Genomic DNA, 20,661 nt, shown 5'->3' on the forward strand with positions numbered 1-20,661 from the left:
GAGGGCGGCCCTGGCTAAGCCTCTCCTACCAGCCCTCAAAAAACACACACACTCACACTCAAAGTGCAAGGACGCCCTGCGGATACTGTACGTGCAGCCCTACAGAGATCCCGCCTGGTAAGATGCCATTAACCCCTTCCAACACTTGCAACAATTTCTGTAACAATTTACAATCAAGTGGCATTTCTTAACATGCTCTGATGCATAAAATCTCTCAGCAAGTCAGTGTCGGCATACAAACGAGTTGTTAGGTTGGTCAGGATGTTACAGTACAGGGACAAAGAGGCACTGGATACATTTTTAAGATACTCTGAGTTCTCGAAGAAGAAATTTAAGGGGAACAACACTGCAAAAAAGTTGTGTCTAAAAACAAGATAAAAACACTAAATATGCAGGAAATGATCTTGCTGTATGGACAGATAATTTCACTTGACAAGGTTTCTTAAATTAAGATTATTAAATCTAGAAATAAGCATGTCGAATGCTTAATATAAGAAATTAACTCTTAAAACAAGACAAATTATCTAACACTTCTGATTCTAAAGTGGTTTTTTTTATCTTGGTAAGATCCAAATAATTTGCAGTGCACTCTGCTCGGGCCAGTTCATCGCTGCTTGCAGCTTTAATTTATCTTGTTCAACATGCTTATTTCTAGATTTAATAATCTTAATTTAAGAAATCTTGTCAAGTGAAATTATCTGTCCATGCAGCAAGATCATTTCCGTCACATTTAGTGCTTTTATCTTGTTTTTAGACACACCTTTTTTGCAGTGTAATTCTGTGTGACAAATGCTTCCATCAGGAAAAATTATTCACGTCTCATTTAACATTTTGCAAAAATTAAACAGTTTGCCCTAACCAGATTTGAGAATTTATTCTGCGCTCCTATGCATGACTAAGAAGCCATAAATGATTTGGCTGAGACCAACATTTACATGAAAAAAAACACAAAAGACTGACAGGCTGTTTACACAGAGCAGAGAAGAGGATCAAAGAAGTTGTAAATGGAGGTTGTAAAAATGTAAATAGTTCAATATGTTTAGCATATGGAGCAGCCACTTTTCACTCTTTTACACTTGTGGGCACTTGGAATACAATGTACAAAGAGATTACATTTTTTTCCTATTTTTGTAAAATAAATTATTAAAGAAATTCAACTTAAGCAGGTTTTTTTTCTTTGGTTCTCGCCATGATTATTTTGTTTTCACAGAGGTGCAAGACTTGTATATTGCAGTGAAAAACAAGGCTACAGTAAGCAGAAATGTATAGCAGAAAAAACGGCATGACACTGCCTGGGATTCAGAGGATTAAAGCCAAGTAACAAATTGCTTTAAGATGATTAAAACAAACCTGATTTTTTTGTTGCAAGGATGCCATATGACTGTGCTGAGCCGATCCCATTGTCCAGCAGACACTGAAACACGCCCTCATCCCGTGGTGTCACGTCTGTGATAACAATTGAGGATCCAGAGATCTGGAAGCGTCTCGATGCCTTGATGGGGTCGGCGTTAAAGAGCCAGGTGATGTTTGGGGAAGGATTTCCCGCCACAGCGCAGGTAAAACGAGCAGAGGAGCCAGGAGAGACGAGCTGGTTGGTGAGGCCGTCTGTGACAGATACAGGCTCTGTAGAGGAGAGGAGGGTTAACATCATCATGACTGCATGAAACAGTCCCACATCTCAACACACTCTCTTGACTTTTTCTTACCGAGAACATTCACAGTGTAGTTAGCGCTGATCACAGGCCCCTGCTTGGTCTCAGCAGCACAGCTGTAACTCCCTTCATCACTCCTCGTCGCCGCAGCAAAGGCCAGGTTGTTGTGCTGTCGTTGGTGAGAAGGCCCCGGTGTGACCTCCTTACCGTTCTTAAACCATTTGGCTGCCGGAGCAGGACTACCAGACACGATACACTCCAACGTCAGCGGCTGTGACTGCTGCACCCAAACAGTCTTTGGTGCGGTGGGGTAAACTATCCGCACTGGAGGGGAGGAGTCTGAATCTGAACAAAGAAATTAATGTCGTTAGCAGCAGATTAAAAACTTCTCAGAGTCAGATTTTGCTTTATTCAGTCATTGTCATAGTCATAGTCATTGCACAGTAACAAGTAATCGGACAACGAAATTAGCCATCAACCCGTCCAAACGTAAACTTAAAACACACATACAATATGACAGAGGTGGACAGGACAGGGAGACAGAGATTAAAGAAAAGAAATACAGCACAATGTGAGGAGAGGAAAGGAGGAAAAATCAATGAAAAGAGGGTATGCATATCTGTATATGTGGGAGTTTGAGTGTGTAGACTCGAAAAAAGGTGTGTCTAAAAAGTTTCACTTGACAAGATTTCTTGAATTAAGATTATTAAATCTAGAAATAAGCATGTTGAACGCGTTGAAGTTTTCTTTTATCTTGGTAAGAAACAAATAATTTGCAGTGCACTCTGCTTGGGCCAGTTCATCTGAAATCTTGTCAAATGAAATAATCTGTCCATGCAGCAAGATAATTTGCTCCAGCTTTAGTGTTTTTATCTTGTTTTTAGACACATCTTTTTTGCAGTGTAAGCCTGAGACCCGCCTTTGCCCATTACCTAATCAGTCCCCGTCTCAGCTCGCTGGAATGACAAAAAGCGATAGCATAGCGGTTGCTATGGAGACAACCTTACTAGGCCCAAGACAGTAGCAGACAGTCAACAGGTGTCTGTGGGAGGTTGAAGACTTACGTTTCACTGACAGCTTGGTCCCATGAGGCTGCATCACGGTTTCCCCTGTCACAGGGTTGAATGCACCACATTTATACATGCCCTGGTGCTGGTCTGAAACAGAGACAATCTGGAGGTTTCCAGACGGAAGAACTAAATAGTCATCTGAAACGAGAAGGAAACAACAGTAAGAAAACTTTCACACTATTTAGATCGTGTGAGTTTGTTACGCGATGAGCAGGTGAACAACAGAGATGACTTTTTTTCATTTGATCATTGTACACGTGATTTTATGCAGTGATATTAAAAAATCTTGTGCAGTAGTACATGTTTTGTATTATCACTTACAAAATAACCAAATGAAAATGACAAATCCTGGAAAAAAAAAACATTTTCCGATTCTCATCTTAACCTCCTCTTTCTTTGTCATTGTCATAAACTCTAAATCACCTAAAAGTAATGAAATATACATTCCATTTTTGAAAAACTGCACATGACTAAATCTGTTTGCACAAATGGTTTTTTCATGATGTTTGATGTTCCTAATGTTTGCAACGGCCTAATACAACCAATTTTAACAGTTTAAATAATGGAGCAAATTGTATCTGACACCAGTGAAAAGCATATACTCAAAATACAAATGAGAAACAAACCTGTTGACACTTCTATCCGCTCCCCTCGTACTCTTAGTCTGGGAAGGGCTGGAGGGACACTGTGCGGTAGAGGACACTCTATAAGAACAGAGCTTCCTTCCTGCACTGATAATGACCGCCGTCGGCCCTCTTCATATTCCGATATTTCTGCAGAGACAGAGAAAAAGAAGACTCCTTTAGACAGGTCTTAGACATGCATTTGTAAACTTGATTTGTACTGTGGTGTGCTTTTATGAAATGTTGTACTTGCATGGGTGATGTGTGAAGTAAAGTTATTGCTGTAGGGTATTCTATATTTTTTCTATCCTTGAAATGTTTTTTCTTTATTGTTTTACTATTTATTCTGTTGTTTTGAGACATGTCTAAGGTGAAACCAAAGAAGAATTTCCACTCAGTGGATAATAAAGTTGTCGTATTCGTAGTTCGACTCACTCCTTGTGCAGAATATTGGACATTTAATACGAGTATCAGCACAGTCGAGGGCGAAGGCGAACAGCACTACTTGAGTTGAGCTGTTTGTGTTGGATCACTGGGTTTGTTTATTGTTGCAATGAGTGATTCTATTCATGCCTGATACAGTCCAGATCAGGGTCAACCCCTTAGTGCAGTGTCCAACAGCAAGCAGCATCCCAGCAGGAACATAACACACTACACAGGAAAGCCCAAGGCTCATTAAGGATACCGGTCAAGAGGCATTTGGAAGGGAGCCCGAGTAAAAGCTCCTACTGCTTCCTTCCCCTCCGCCACTCAGCAGCAGGCAGCCGCAGACAGGCATTCTTTCAAAGTGTTCAACACTCACAAAATGGCCTTCCTTTTCTCAAGGCAACTTCCTCTCTTTTTTTACCCTTCTGCTTTGAAGTACACACAGAAGGGTAATTCTCTGCATCCGTACCTGCTATGGCGACACGCGCGTGGCGGCTGGCGATGGCCGGCCCACGGTCTAAGCGTGCCACACACTGATAGATGCCAACATGGCCGGGCTTCAGGGAGGAGATGGTGAGGGAGCCCTGGTTGAGCTCCACACCAGGCAGGGTGCCCTGGTCCAGGGGACGGCCTTTGAAGCGCCAAGAAAGCACCGCTGATGGAGGAGTGACTGAGCAGTGCAGCCGAGCAACAGAGCCTTGACTCTGAACCAAGGAGGCAGGCTCAGAGCGGAAAGAGGGATATTGAGCTGGAAAAGAGGAAAGAGCGGAGAAAAACTGGGTCAGAATCATGAATCAGTCGTTTTGTTATAGATGCTTGTAGGGTGGTCACGATACTAAAATTTTCAACCCGATACCGATACTCAGGAAAATATTTGATACCATTTTCGATACCACAAGGATAAAAACAAAGACCCCAGAATTATTAACATGAAAAATGCAACATGTAAAAATGAACAGAACCACACGTTAAATATTTATAATAAAAAACAGCAAAAAGAAACTGCAACTATGATACCAAGCTTCAGGTCTGAGGTAGTGCAATAAATAAATAAATAATATAAACAATAAGAATTAGAACAATATTTTGAGGTTGTATGCTGTGCACAATATTAGGAAAGCTTGATAAGTCGACTTTTCTCTGCTTCATTCTGGGACTTCAAGAGAGAAAATAACACTTTTCAGTCACCAACATTTATGTAAACGTATTAACTCTATGCGTATGTATACTGACAGTCAATAAACGTAATATGGGCATACTACGTGTCTGATTTATTTATTTATTTACGTTTTTTATAATCATTAAGGTGACGTCAGCCTGAAACGAAAGGTCGGGGGGGTATCCATACTTTTGAAAATGAGTATCTTATACAGATACAACATTTTAGTATCGATACTTTTTTGAGTATTGATACTTTTGACAACCCTAGATGCTTGGTTAGCCCAAATTACCGACAACATGCAGATACAATTTCACATAAACAATGGAGGTGCTGAAAGAAAAGACACAAATCTCTTTGACAAATAGAACAAAAACTATCTGCATGGTTTTGAACTTTGAGGTAAGCATGAAGAAGACCCTTTTTGCTTTGTTGTTTTTGCCATAAAAATATTTTAAAAAGACCTATAAAGCTGACGGCTTCATCCATGTTCCTGATTTGGTTTAACTTTCAGGAGGCAACAGCCCTTTTTTCTCTTCTCTTATGATGGTTATCATGCTGTCTGCTATTTTAGCATTCCAACTGCAAGACAGGATAGATCTACCCTTACACCAGGGGCCAGATGCCTTTTCCCACACATGAACTGAAAGTGATAAAGGAAGAACGTGCGGTGAAAATGTGCAGACTCCATGCATTCTTCAGAATAGGCATAAACACAGTTTTAGCTGAGCCAGCGTCTGGTAATATGTTACGGGTGATATTGAATATAAATTGAGAGATGGGTAACATTGTTTTTAGGTTTTTTGCCAATTTGTCATTGATTAATTAATTTTGAATGGTGATTTTTTAAATAATTTTTATTTACATTTCAGCCATTAACTTTCAGCATGCTCACTATAAATGAATCATTGATCATCCTCCTGATTGAGAATTTACTACAGTGATGGTTTTCATAAACACAACCATGTGTAATGGCAGCTAGAGAAAATGGCATGTTCTGTGCCCAGCTCCATAATGACTGAGTTATATAAAAAAGAATCAGGTGCACATGTGGCTTTATAAATCTGATGAAAAAAATGTGTATGCACATTTCTGTCCTTGTGCGTACACGCAGTTTTAATCATGAATCTGCAAAGAGTTTTATGCATCTGGCCCGAGTTGTCTCAAACCAAAAGAAGATTTAAACAATCAATTTAAAGCTGCAAAAGTTTATGTTTTGTCCACTTGGGAGCAAGAAATTTCACATCAAGCTGAAAAGCACAACCCTAACACATCCAGCAGACAGACAGTCATGTAAATGGCTACCTGATGAATGCAAGTCCAATGTTTATGCTCTTCTTTGCTAAAAAAAATAGCTGCCATGTTGTTGCTAGAAACTGATGAAAGCATGCATGAAAGCGAGAAAGCTACATGGTTGCTGATAATCTTTGTGCAACAACACCTTTCACATTACACAATTATTTGCTCCATTGTTCATTTTAGAATTAATGGTGGGTAGTTTAAGCAAATATTAGTTGGGAGCACACCACTTCCATCCATGTGAAGCTGAGAGAAAAACTTACATGAGCAGCTGATGAGCAGAGACTGGCTGAGACACAGCACAGTGGACAGGAGGACCCTTAGGCCACTGTCCATGGTGCAGTTTGACCCCTGCCAGCAGCCGTGTTGCCCAGTCCGCACACCCTCGTCTGTTCAGCAAACCTGCAACACACAGAAGAACAGAGGAAAAACACATCAAACCAGAGCTCTGCATGGAGACATGGCAGCATCCACATGAGCAAAAGAAGAGGTGAGACGGAAATAAATGACAAAACAAGCTGGAGGAGGATTTCAGAGGTGGATCTGAGCGGGAAAAAAATCTATTAGGTTCCAAATGAATCCTGTACGACAATCCTTCTAATCTTCACGACACATCCTCTTTACACACTCCTTGATCTCCACCTCCCACCCTCTCCTCTGACCCCTGTTCTCACCCACTTCAGTGTCTCCACGGAGGCTGGAATGTCCAGCCTCTTTGCCCCCCTGCCTCTCTCTCCCACTGGGCTGCAGAGATCTCCTGCTAATGGAGTGGCCGTGGAGAGACTGTCGCCTCACTCTTAATATCACTCTCTTGTCACACTGTGTTGCTTCCTCATAGGTTCACTGTAGCCTGAAGTGCAGGCCTAGACACACTGGAGGGCACGTAATTAGGAGCATTCCTCTATCCTTTTCAACCCGACCCCCTCCGACTGCGGCACCTCCTCCTCCTTTTTCTAAGAGTAATCCGGGCAAGCTTTGATCCCAGGTTCCTGGTTGGTTACCAGGGTTTGAGCCTGAGGCCAGAGGGACAATGGCCGTCCAGCTGTGATATTCACACTGGCGCTTCGGTGGCTCGCAGACGTTAGCGGAAGGGCCGACCTGGGCTGAAGGGTGGGTCAAATTAAAAGGATGATGTCTGGGTGGGATCGGTGAAGCTGAACAGGTTTCTAACCCTCATTCTCTAACCTAAACATTGTTTCATCTGCTCGACACTCCAGCAGGTCAATTTGTTTAGCCTCCTCTCGAGGCTGCAGCACGGCAAGAAAATGACAAGCTGGTCCCAGTGGGTAACAGCTTTGAGTCAAGCTTAGAGGAAAACATATTTGTAATCGCAATTCATCTGTTGATAAATTGGGTGAACATTGCTTATGACACTTTCTTTGATTCCACGGTGACCTCTTCGGATTCTGTTAAGACGTCCAATTTACACATAAAACTAAAGAATCAGTAAATCTTCAGAACTGACAACATGGAACAAGCAAATATTTTGTATTTCTGTTTGATGGATTGTTTGAACACTTCTTCAACTATCATAACTTTTGTTGATGATTTTCTGCAATGCTAGAGAATAGATTGCAACAGAAAAATAACTTTTTATTGATTATTTAATTGTTTAAGTAATTTTTCATGTAAAAATTGCAAAACACTTGTAATTTCAGCGTCTAAAATATGTTGATTTTCAGTTTTTTCATCATATTAAACTGAATATCTTTGGCATTTGGACTAATTTGAAAGAAGACATTAAAAGACATCCTCTTTTGCTTTGAGAAACTGGGATGGACTGGAATTTTCACTAGTTTCTGACATTTTATAGACTAAACAATTAATCTAGAAAAAAATTAATCAAAAAATGAAAATCATCGCTATTTTCAGTCCTACTACTGGCTTGTTTGTTCCTCTATTATTTGAACAATGAGACACAGATGCTCAGGCACTCATTCTCATTCTCTTCATCTTGCTCTCTCTCTCTCTCTCTCTGAGGCATCCTGAGAGGAGGAGGAGGAGAGAAGAGGCAGGAAATAATAAACTCTCTCAGCTTCTGGCTCACACCCCCCTCTCACCCTCAGGTCAAAGGTCAGGGAAGAGCAGAGAGAGAGGGTGGACCAGCGGGTGTCTGGTGGCCCTGGACCAGCCCCCAGAGGTCACCTCCAGCTCTCTCGGTTTCACTTACACACACATTTTCACAGTTTTTACACACATCACCAAACGTACTGCACAAAACAAGTGATAAAAAAACAAAAAAGTAATTAGAAACTAAATTAAAAAATTTGTAAAATCAATTGAGCTGCTTTCTTAATCGTGCAAATTTCAGCTTGATTCTGATCTGAACATTGAAGAACAACTGGTAATTTTGACTGTAGGATTGAGCATACTACACTGTGCATGTGCTGCATTTCAGCCTACAGTTTAAGTGTGTGCATGCTGATTCAAGCAAATCAAACCCACATCTTGCAGGCTAGCGTTTCTCCATCCCACGAGTTGCAACAGGCCCTGCACACTGCCCCCATGTCATCAGTGGAAACTATCTTTCTCTCTCTGCCGGAATAATGATATATAATTACAATAATAACAACAGCGCTATAAAAATGCACAGCCAAGCGCAGGCACCTTGGCACACAGAATGATGAGAAACCAGAGCTGATTCTGTAACTCCCCCTCTTTGTATCCACCTTTCTTTCTCTCTCTTCTTTTAACCAGTTACTTCCTTGCAGTGGGCGTAGCAGTTGGGCACTGCAGCTCTGACTGGGTGCCCTTGTGTAAACACACACACAGCTGCCTATCTGGTCCATCGATCTGGCTCAACGAGGAAACACAGGGGCATCATTCCTGCTTCTTATCTGTTTGGCTTTCCTCTAACATCCGCCACCATGAAGCCGCCTCAGTGGAGACAGACACTGCGAGGATATCTTGTATCCCTCATCATCGAGAGTCATCCTGATGCTGGCAGCACTGGCTGCATGGAAAGGCAAGTCCCGCTTCTTCCTGAGCAGACGCCCAGACAAAAGCCGGAGTGGCCCTTTGACAAAGGGGAAGTCCCTGTCAAATGAAGCCTGATCGGCCTGAGAGCTGTCTCCTCTGGTCCAGTGTTGATCTGCGGCCAACCCACTCCCTCACTCCTCTGCTCTCTTTCTTAAAACTCCAGACTATACTACTTAAAGGGGAAAAAATTCTGTGTTCCAGATTTCCTCCTCCTATCCCAAATCTGATCTTGTGTTACCCTCTGTTTTTGCACTTATGTTGTAGATGCATGGCCATTCTCAAGGCGGGATCGTCCAGCTATAAATTGAAGAGACATCCTGCATACAAGACAGACTGCACCGTTGAAAGCTGATATACAGACACAGGGACAGTTTATGAAAATAAATGAGGTTAGTGTCAGTGAGTTCAAGTGGAAAAGTTCCTATTTTTTTGGGTGTGGGGGTTGACCCATGTATGTTTGGGAATGTTTGACTGACACCTGGCTTAAATGTGTGTGTGAAAGTAAGAAAACAAAGCAATCCGCTGAGACAGCTTGAGTCCCTTATTCAGTCTTTGTAACTTGGGTTTTTCTAAGTTTTTTTTAGTTATCTGCCTGTCTTCTAGAAAAATCCATAATAGAGAAGTACTGTTGAGAGGCAGTGCCTTTATTTATCGATCTTGGGAGTAATACAGACCTCAAGACACAGGATTTAGCGCCATATATCCCCTGGTAGGACAAGAGGGATCCCCGGTGATGACACAGGAGAAAATAAACACTCTGACAGGCTGCCCTGAGGGAAGGGAAGGGGATTCAAGTTCTGGGGGGGTTAGCACCTGCACTTCTTTTTGGCCTCCTCTCTGCAGGAAATACTTAAAGCCCCATCTGCCCGCATGTGGGGATGGCCCATATCCCTGTCATATTGGGTAAACAGGGACAAAAGCAACGCGGCGGAGCATCAAAGACCTGGAGGGCAGAGGAAGAACAGGTCACAACTGGTGCTGCTGACTGAGGCAGGGGCCTGGGCTCCCCACCTCACATGACTGCACAGCTGAATGAAAGTCAATGACAAACTTCATGATGCAGCTCCAACACTCATTTGCTACCAGGTTAATACATTCTGACTGCTTCTGAAAATCAATACCAGAGTGGTACAAATCCAATAAATCAGGAATGCAAAAAAGAAGTATTGTAACAAATGCCTGATGGTGAATGAAGCTCGGTTAGCGATAAAGGCGTTCAGGGTGAGGGAGCAGTGGGGTATAAAAGAAAGAGCACGTCTTTTCTGGTATGATGGTCTAATCTGACCTGTGAGCTGAAGCTGATTCACATGCTATACCCCAAACCTGTCTGCACTCGCCCCACATCTCACGGACAGAGGATCTGCAGCACACACATTCCTCAGCTCCACAGAAAGAGAGAGAGGGGCAGAAGGGAAGAGCGACGGACACAGAAAGAGACAGAGCACACACAAGAGATGGGAGATAAATTCAAAACAAGAAGATGAGAGGCAATGGGGGGAAGCATACGAGAGAAAATAGAAAGAAAAGCTCTGCGAGAGGAGTAAAAGGAGATGGGGGTAAAAAGAGGTGAAACATTCACTGGGAGGTGAAAAGTTGCCAAGCCTCGACTCATTTCTCCTCCCTCTTTATTTGGCTCAGAGATAGGCGTAGAGATAATGGCTGAGCTCGCATCCACGTCTGCCAAAAGTGACTGATGATTCAGCCTAACTAGATTCAGCTTGGCCCTAAAACTTGGGAAGAGCGTCCCGAGAGAAGAGACTCTAGGGGACCATTATAGGCTTCTTCTGTTGGTCTGGGTGAGCCCACTGAGGCAGCCCGGGGCCACAGAGGAAACTAATGAGTGGAAACACTGGGCCTCTGGTATGGCCTAACTCTGTCTGATTAAAGACTGAGACGTTATTAAAAGTGGGACAGACTTGGAGAAGGGGAGTGAGCTAAAGAAGGAGAGAGAAAGAGAGAAAATTAAAGAGAGACATGATTTGGAATCAAATATGGGAATTAGGAGGGGAGGCTGAGGGGTCCTTTTTGTTTTACAATGAGAAAATCACTTTTGAAGGGTTTAGTCGATCCATAATAGAAAATGACTGCCCTTGTCTGAACCTGACATCCTGCAGAAAGTTAATGCAAAGTCTCTTCAATAAATCATCTAAACTGAGTGTGACTGCAGAAGACAAATGAGATACATCTTCAAGGACAGTCTGCTTTTCAGACACTGCTGTCTCTCTCACTGTGTGTGTGTGTGTGTGTGTGTGTGTGTGTGTGTGTGTCTGCAGGAGGACAGAGCATAAGCAGTCCGGGAGGCTCAGGGTGACGACAGGGCCAAGTGGGTCCCAGAACCCCGAGACGCCGCAGCCCTGACAACATGGCCGTGGTGAGGGATCAGAAGAGAGGAGGAATGAAAGGAGAGGCCCCCAGGGATCAGACAGTCACATCCCACAAAGCCCTGTTTACCAAGGACACACATCCACCCCTCCCTTCACCTCCTTCCCCCAACATCTCCGTTCACCAAAGCCCGACCCTCCCAAAGTGCCAGGGCCGGGACCTGGGAGACAGTGCTAATTCTGCCCCGAGGCTTGTTGGCCGAGGACACAAACAGAGAGCTGAGAGGGGAGAGAAAGGGAGGGAGGTAGAAAGAGACAGAGGGGAGAGAGAGTGGGGACTGAATGGTACAGTATGTAAGACCCATCTTAATTGGAGATTGTTCTGCAATGCCTTGTTTTTCCTGGGAATCTGTGAAGGGGAGGGGCAGGAGGGTGGGGAGGTACGGTTGTTTCCCAAGGTCCTGAACAGCGGGATTAACCACAGGGGCGAAACTCAATAGCAGCCTCGGACACTGGAAACAGATCCCCGGGTATCCCCACCATACAAGGCCACCTCGAGACCTTTTGCAAAGCGCATGTAACTAACAACCCTTCCCCATTGTCGCAGCTCTCTGGGCCCTTCCGGCTGATTTCACAGGCCTTTCAGCCCACGGGAGAACGTCTGCTCAGACGAAAAGGTAATTCTGATGGAAAGGAGGAATGCACAAGAAGGCCGTCTTGCCCGCAGGGTGCGTTATAACACTGATCTCCAACATGTGCCAAGAGTCTGATTCATCACGCCAGGCGAGAGAGGAGGTGGGATTGTGCAGCCGTGGCACCCAAGCAGAGGAGGCCACAGATTCACATTCCTCAATATCAGCCTTGATTAGAGAGATGATGGGAAAACACGTTAATGCAAGGGAGGGGAAAATGATTGAGTTTGCCAAGTGTCTTGAAAATGTCCACCTTCTCTGGGGGAGTGGAGACACTATCTTTGTTTTTAAATGCTGTTGTGTGGGCTGTGAACTATGGGCATACAGTGATCTGATCCAGCTGCCCCCTCCTCTTCTCCCCTCCGTCTCTCGTCTCTCCCCGACTCTCCTGGATTCCATCACTGCCCGTGTCTCTACGGCAACAAGCAGCAAAGACGCAGACAACAGTTTCTGTTCAGTCTCCTCCTGATAGGTCCCTGGCTGCCGACCAAAAGTACTTTCAAACTAAAACATATATTAAATAATGTAATTTCAAGCATGTGCAACGAAAACAAAATGACAGACTGTCCAAATAGATACTAACAAGAAACTCAGTTTTGCAGAGTCAGAATTAACAGCCGAACCGAAATAAAACTGCATTCAGGGTGTTTGCCGCTTCTTTGTTTGTCACTTGAGAGGCGTGAGAAAGAAAGTACACACAGAGTATTTTCATTCCTCAGAATGATAAATTGACTCTGCAAATATAATGGAGTGATGGCCGTATATTCATGGGGGGAGGATTTATAGGACAGAAAGCGTTGCCTGAACTCCACAGCCAGCCGGCAGAACAAAAACAAACACATGTAAAACGGTTAAAATATAATTAGTCTTCTTCACCAACTCCACAAATCTCTTGCAAAAACCCAAACAAACAAACCAGCTCCCTTGTACGTACAAGTTTGAAGACCCAAAGATAAATATGCAGTCCCAAACAGAGTGTGTAAATGCTTTATTTAGTTTGTCTAAATGTTTATACGTCTCGCCTTGTAACACTCCACGCTTGTTGTGCGGCAATCGAGTGATCACAAAACAAACTTGGTGGTGATACATCAACACACACAGCATCTAAGTTTCCACTTCTGGCTCTTGGTCAAACCGTAAAAAAACTCTGCAACATATTTAGGGTCCAGGCTGCTGGTTGCTGCAGGGCTGGAGGTGAGAAGAGCTTTTGGCAGATGACGTAACGCTCTGATGGCGCCAACAAAAACACAACCTCATGACAACAGCCAAACATACAATAATATGGAAACCATGGCATATGCTAACTCAGTGTATTCTTTGTATAGGTTTGTGTGTTTGCTACTGTGTGAGAGCACCACAAAGAGATGGCAGTGATTTATTCCACTTAAATAAAGTCAGTCAAACCAGGGATGTGTTTTCATTCATCATACATGCCACAGTATGCACAGTGTCAGCTACAATCTTCCCAGAACAATGCAGAAGGCTGGACCAACCATATGGTTTATCCTTCAGTTAGATTCCTCTGCTCACTTCAAATATATTTTATAAATAAGGGGTTCCATTGCTCCCTAAGGGGCTACATCTTGGAGCAGGGAAGGCCCAAAATGGCACCCATAACCACAGGGCCGGAGGCAGGCAGCAGCAGTACCCACACTGCCTCACACTCTGATCTGGGAGAAAAACAGCCCTTCAAACAAGTAGCCTGTTTGTCAGCCGGAGGGGAGTGCCAGCCACTAGTTTTGCCTTAATATAGTCTTGCTGATCCTTGCGCTGGCTTTTCAACAGCACACACATTCTGGTTCGCAGAAAACCCATGTCAGATGTGACTTATTGGTTCAACATTTGAAATAGAAAGCTGTGGTTGCTCACAGTTTCAAGAAGAAAAGTCTCTAACTCTTGGGGGCCCGCGCTGAGGCGAGTCAGGCATATTTAGTAGGGTCAGATTCAGGAAGGGAGAAGGAATGAATCTTGCAAACAGGAAGATGCTGAGGATGCAAAAAAAAAATCCCCACGAATGTTCTGAAATAGTTTGCTGTGAGAGCTGTCAGCAAGGGTCCGGTTCAGAAGTTCACTCCCTGAAATCTTCCCTAGGGCTGAGGAATCATTAAGAACACTACACGAGACAAGGCAGCGGAACAATGGGTCTCATCGTATATTTGCTCGACAATTATGAAAAAAAATGGTTGTTTTTGGCAAGAGGCGAACATTGTGTAAAATGCCACGTTGAACCCTCCCGGGGAACTTTTTGTTCTCTCTCATGCACGTGGTGTTCTGCATCATGTTAAAGGCACATATATTATAGCTGCACACGCCAAAAAGCACTCCCTCGAAAGATTATGAGCACATAATAAAAAAGAAATCTACGGAAAGTAAACTTCAAACCGTAAAGGCTAAAAAAGACTGGCAGTGTGCCTCAAACGGCTCGGGACTGACGAAGTGTTTTGCAGTCTGTAGTAGTTTTTTGGTCTTTTCATCAGAGTTGATCCCACAGTTCAGTCAAAGTGTGTCTTTGTGCATCTCACAAACCTTTCTTAACCATCTGCTGTTGGGGCATTTTCATTAACTGTACTCTCCTGGATAATGTGCTTCCCTTGGTTTACATTTCCTTATCATAAAGGCATATATATTTAGTTGAGGTCAGTATATCCATGACATTAACAGAACACAAACCTTCAGAAACCAAGCAGACCTGCCTATCTCCTGCCTGTACAGCTTCGTCCCGCTGCATTTCGGTGGCTGGCTGGAACATCTGTTTCTGCTGCTCTAAAAACTGTTTGTTTGTCTTAACAATTACGCCCTGATGTTTCTCATTTCATTTCTAAAATCTCTCGAAAGTCATTATCCAGTTTCAGGTCCTTCAAGGTTCTGAATTTGTAGAAACTCAATACAACCATCTGTTGAAAGCTGGTGTATACATCAGGCTACAGTCAGCTCACCTTTGACATTTCAGAGGAGTTGTACCAGAGGAAGCATGCAGCCTATCTGTAACCTGCTGGAGTAACATGCTTGCATAGTAAAGCGAGTCAGCGCTGGGCTGTTTGGATCATCTGTCAGAGTAGGGGGACATGGAAGAAACGGGGAGGGGTCCCACTGAGAGACATATGCATTGCGTAGTTAAAACAACGAGAGTGTGAGCTCAGAGCAGATAAGAAGTGCTACTAATGACAGCTTCATATAAACACGAGTGACACCTTCAGCTACTGCGTTTGCTTTCACAGCTTCTTCAACACAGCTTCAATTTATCCAATTCCACTCACAGCTTGTCCCTAGAATAAATTTGGGGAGGGAAACGAAGAGTGGAAAGTAAAGTCTTTTTTGTGAGCACTGCAGCTGCAGGGTGCACTCACCAACGCAGCAGTCACAAGAACTCAAACTCCGTCTCTGACCTGCACATCTTTCCCATCGACCCCCTGCTCATGGCTGCTGGGTGTTGTCAATCAGCACCCCCTGGCTCCTTGAACATGGGGGCTCTTTGGCATGCTGCCCAAAACTCTCCTCTGTCCATCTAATGGGCCCTGAGCTCTGGGTCTGTCCTTGACGAATGGGAGCTGAAGCTCGCAGAGTAAAGGCCAGCATTAGAAAATGGGAAAAAGACTGCAGTATGACTCAATCCCTGAGCAATGAGAGAATAAAGAGCGCTATGTGTCAAGAGTTCAAAACAAGCCAGGTTTTCAGCTTGGGAATAGTTGCTTGGCAGGTCAAACGCCAACCATACAACAGGCCACTAAATTCTGCTTTATTATACTAAGAAGCTGAAATGGATTAGCCATCGGAGATTTGGAAAATGAGTAAGACTTAATTACAGCTGTCAAAATATTGTGATGGTGATGAAAAATAAGGTGGCTGTTAAAAAATTAGATTTTTCTCCTTTTTTATGACTTTTATGCAGCCAAAAGCTTATCCTTTAGAGGAATAATATGACAGATTATAGCGTGAAACCAAATAAACAACCATACCGCACTGTGAGTTATATTAGGCTTTAAATTCACTTCTAGTCGCTTTAGGTCCAGGGCTGAGGTTTGCTGCTGGCCTCAAATCTGTATGGCCTTGAAAATGGGAGAATGTGGGAGGTGCCCAAAATATACTTCAGTCACCCGGTTAGACACACCCTCTCCACCACACTGACCTCCAATAGACATTCAGCCACTTAACCATCACTGAAATTCTTACAGCTGAAAGTCGGGCTGCAACTAAAGACCAAAATCAGTATTAATTGTCTGTCAGTTTACTGATCAACTTATAATATCAGTACTAAGAAAATCTTCATTTTAATACCAAAAGAAGAAGATTTCAGCTCAAATACAACCTCCCGTTCTGATTTTACTAACCTACAAATGTTTTCAATCAAAAGGTTCCTTGGTTTGACCTTTAAGAAAGCCCAATCCTTACTATGAAAACCCTCAACTGCTACTATTCAACAATCATTTGTCATTGTTTGGGCATACGCGGTTGTTTGATTAGAGCACTGCATCAGAAAATCAAAAGAGCCATTATGAGAGCAGCGGCTGGTATCATTACACATGCTTACATTCAAATTGCCCACTTAACATAGTTCTCCTACAGCAACATGTGTTTATCATTAGTGAGCACCCTAATGGCTCAAACATTATTCGAGCTTGCTTAATGGCATAGTTGTGCTTTGTTCGGGTCTGTCTGATAAGAGCTGGGCCACTAATGGTTTATTAATTTCCCTACCAGTCACAAAAAAGCGCTGTGAAAATAAAAACATGGCTCCGAGGCTCCATCGTTGTCTGATTCAATCACATTACCAATACACAGTCACTGAGGGGAAAATCCCGCACAAACCCAACATACTAAAAATACTCCACAGGTTTTTATGTTCATCTTGAAATCCACAAGTTATTGGAATTATAGCTTGGATTTATGGGTCTATTTTGTTGTACTTTCTATGAAACAATTGCGGAAAAGTACGATGCCATGTTGAAATATTTCCAGCAACAAAGAAAAAACCCAATTTTTCCACAGACCACTGACCAGAATGCAACGCAGCCAATGCAGCAGAAGTCAGGGCTAGGGAGAAAGGTATTTAAGGAAAACTGGGAAATCATTAAGTTGGGATGAGGCAGGTTGAAGGAAAGTGTAAACATAAAGAAATAAGTACAACACCTAACTAAAAATCTCCTGGAACAGACTCAGTATCAGAACCTGAGAGAGGATTTCTCCTTTAAAGTGAACGCCGTCAGCAGCCGAGCACCAACACAAAGAGCAAATCTCTCTCTGCCCCTGTCAAAAGCTCACCCAATATTGGGGAGCACTGAAAGGATTTGAAAGGCATCGGAAGTGTCTTCTTGTCCCCCACCGACGCAACAATGCACGAGCAACTGTTTGAACTTGAAAGTGTTTTATCTGAGAGCAGCCATGTGTGTCCCACTGACTGGATGTCATGCATTCGAGAGGGATTCAAGACTTTGTTCTCGATAACTTTTAAGTGTTCAGTTTTCTGAGAGTTACCCCTATGTAACAAAAGTCCCTGTGAAGCTCTGATGATAGGGGTGAAGAGCAGACAGAGGAAACTGCTTGAGGGGAATAAGTTTGTCTCTGCAGCCACATCATTACTATCAGTTTTACACTGTCATCCTTTCCATTTGTGCTGTACCAGGATTCCACCAAAAGCCTAATCTTTATAGTATTTACAATCCTCAACATATATGGTTCCTCTAAATATATACTAGCATGTCTATTATATGATGTACTTTACAAAAAAAGTGTTTTAGCAACACAGTACAATAATAAGTCCATATATTTGGCCTTAAAAATACATTTCAGCTATACATTTGTGGATTAAAATGAAAAAAAGTATGCCTATGACTCAAAAACTACAAAGTTTTTAGTTGTCATCCTCGAAGTTCCTGAAGTGCAGCGGTGCAGATCACAACACAGCGAGACCTGAGCAGAATAAGCTCATGTGCACACTTGCACGCTCAGTCCTGAGCGGTTATAGTTAGGGTATTTTTGACACATCAAAAATGCTTCTTGCTTTTGGAAGATTTCCCACATTGAAATAAGTGAGATGAAATGTGTGAAACTGAGCCAAGGGGAACAACAAAAAGAAACTGTTTGATGATCTTGATCAGACTAGACTCACATATCTGCATCTTTGCTGAGTTTGCTTCCCATGTTTTTATTTGTGTGGCTAAACTCATCCTGATTTAAAAAATGACAAAAAAGCATGCTCCCAATCAGTAAACAATGACACCTTCATGCAAGCAGGCTTTTGTATGCTTTGCACAGTAATTTCTGCACTTGCCAAATTTTACAGCAAGCCTAACATGGATTTACCAAACCGACATTTATGACACCCTCAGGGGATTTATCTAAAACAATAAAGGCTCTCTGTCTTTGGAGAGAAGGAAAAAAAACTTCAAATATTAGTTTAAGCCACCGTGTTTCTGCTCAGAGGTAACTGTGGCAGAAAGTTGGCTCTTAAAACAGATCCATAATAAAAGTATAACTTTAGAACAAAGTAATGCTTCACATATCCCCAGGTCCATTTTCACCTTTTATGACTGTGACACCATTGTGTCAATGCAGGGACATATTTGCCATTTCCATAAATGTTCTTTCATCCTTCAAAGCAGAAATGCAGCCGGAGGCCATCTGTTTTCAACTGGGATGGTAAGTGAAGTGTCCCTGACTTCCAGAGCTGTTTACAAAACAAATATTTATGTCTTTTTATGCTTTTTCACCTAATTCAGCATAGTGCAAGAGCTGTGTCAGACTGCATACAGATAACAGATAACTGCTGAATAACAATGATAATATAAATGCTTTTGAGTGAATGGAAAATACAAAGCATGGTTTTACACAGAAATGCTGCTCGGTCTGGTTAGAGGATTTTGCAGATTATAATCTAATAAAGATGTAGCCTGAAGTCTAAAACAGACTGTAGTATGCAATCACATCCTGACACTTCATGCAAACTAATCTTTAAAAAAAATCAGTGTTCTGTAATCATAATTATGTTGTCATTATAATGGAGTAAAAAGGAACATAAGTAACGCCTTATTTGGAGAATGTAATAAACACGTAACTGTAGTTATAGTGCATAATTGTTCATTCATGAACATAATATTAATCTTCGTACACGGGCGCCCCCGTTTAGCAGAATGGCACACAGTCGGAGCATGTCCTGCCTCTCCGTGCCGCTGCTCTCCACTTTCACAATACAAAGTTAAGAAAACACGCTAATGTTTGGGAAACAGATTAAACTGCACTGTGGAGCTCTCTGATTCTTTGAACGTCACTTTTTTCCCCCTTTTGTTATTCCCAGAGAAGCGCAGCTGGCCTGGTGCGCACTCCGAAGCCTCCCCAGCCCCGCTCCCAGCTCCCGGCCAGCCGGCCCGGGACTCCCCTGTCTGCCTGCGTCCTTACCTCTCTTGCAGGAGGGCAAAAGCTGCGAGCCGTCGGGTGGGTTAGCAGCAAAACGCATTCTTCTGGAGGCAAATCCGTACGGGGCCCTCCATTAGACACGGGCTCAAAGTGCGAGACGACGGGAGGAACATGAAAACAGCCGGAGGTGGAGCGGGGAAAGAGAGTTTTCAGGACCCGCAGAGCAGCGCAGGCTTCGGGGCCAAGGTGCGACAACTCCCCTTGGTCTAAACTCGAGCTGAGGTAGTGGAGAGTTTTCTCCTGGGAAGTTTGGAGTCCGCGTGTTTGGATAGAAAGCGTAACGTCCCGGTTTGGTGCGCTCACTCTCTCTGTCTCTCTGTCTGTCTGTCTAACCCGTTATTGTAACTTCTCTGTCTCCGTCTCTCTACCGCTGCCTCTTCCACTCACGCATCTTTGAAGCCAGTGTCGAATTGCTCAGCAAATCATGGCAGCGGCGAAGCTGGTCGTCAAACCAGGAATGTCCCAGCCCCACAGCTCAATACGGCTCCTGGAGAGGGGAGGGAGAGAGAGAGAGGAGGGGGGTGTTACCCATATAGACCGTGCATTAACAAGTTTTACAATCTAACGAGAAAAAAAAAGAAAAAAAACTTCCTCCTTCCTCTTCTGCGCAAACGTACCTGTGTTATCATGGAAAGGTTAATCCACCTGAGCACATTCCTTATTTTGTTTAACTTTATGATGCACATTTACAGCGCGATACATTTGATGGGGATTAATCAATTTTATTTTATTATGTATTTATTTATCAACACATTTTACCGAATCCAAGCATTGGAGGGCACACTAAGATAGACAAATATATAAAATGACTTCATAAAAATCTTTAAACCCCAAATGACAACAGTGCAAAATAAGATGTAGGCCTAATATATTGACACATTGTTCATGTCTCATGCAACAGGTGATTAGCATAAAAAACCTATTCCCCATGTAGGTAAAGCTAATTACATTTCCAGAACCACTACTTTAATTTTCATAACTGACATCATCATGACATGAGCACTAACGATTCATGTTGTTTCTGTGTAAA

General features: G+C 43.0%; 1 protein-coding gene across 1 annotated transcript in view; it reads right to left on the minus strand.

The window, feature by feature from the left end:
• cdon (cell adhesion associated, oncogene regulated) overlaps nt 1-20,661 on the minus strand; it is an 89,561-nt gene that overhangs the window by 21,442 nt on the left and 47,458 nt on the right. The window contains exons 3-9 of the mRNA XM_059331458.1: nt 19,614-20,118; nt 6,493-6,631; nt 4,241-4,519; nt 3,349-3,495; nt 2,717-2,860; nt 1,707-1,997; nt 1,351-1,623 (exon numbers count right to left, since the gene is read on the minus strand). Coding sequence (XP_059187441.1) covers nt 1,351-1,623; nt 1,707-1,997; nt 2,717-2,860; nt 3,349-3,495; nt 4,241-4,519; nt 6,493-6,565 — 1,207 coding nt within the window. The 5' untranslated portion in view covers nt 6,566-6,631; nt 19,614-20,118. The remainder of the gene's footprint in view (nt 1-1,350; nt 1,624-1,706; nt 1,998-2,716; nt 2,861-3,348; nt 3,496-4,240; nt 4,520-6,492; nt 6,632-19,613; nt 20,119-20,661) is intronic.

Source organism: Centropristis striata, chromosome 4 (assembly GCF_030273125.1).
Source record: "Centropristis striata isolate RG_2023a ecotype Rhode Island chromosome 4, C.striata_1.0, whole genome shotgun sequence".
Taxonomy (NCBI): Eukaryota; Metazoa; Chordata; class Actinopteri; order Perciformes; family Serranidae; genus Centropristis; species Centropristis striata.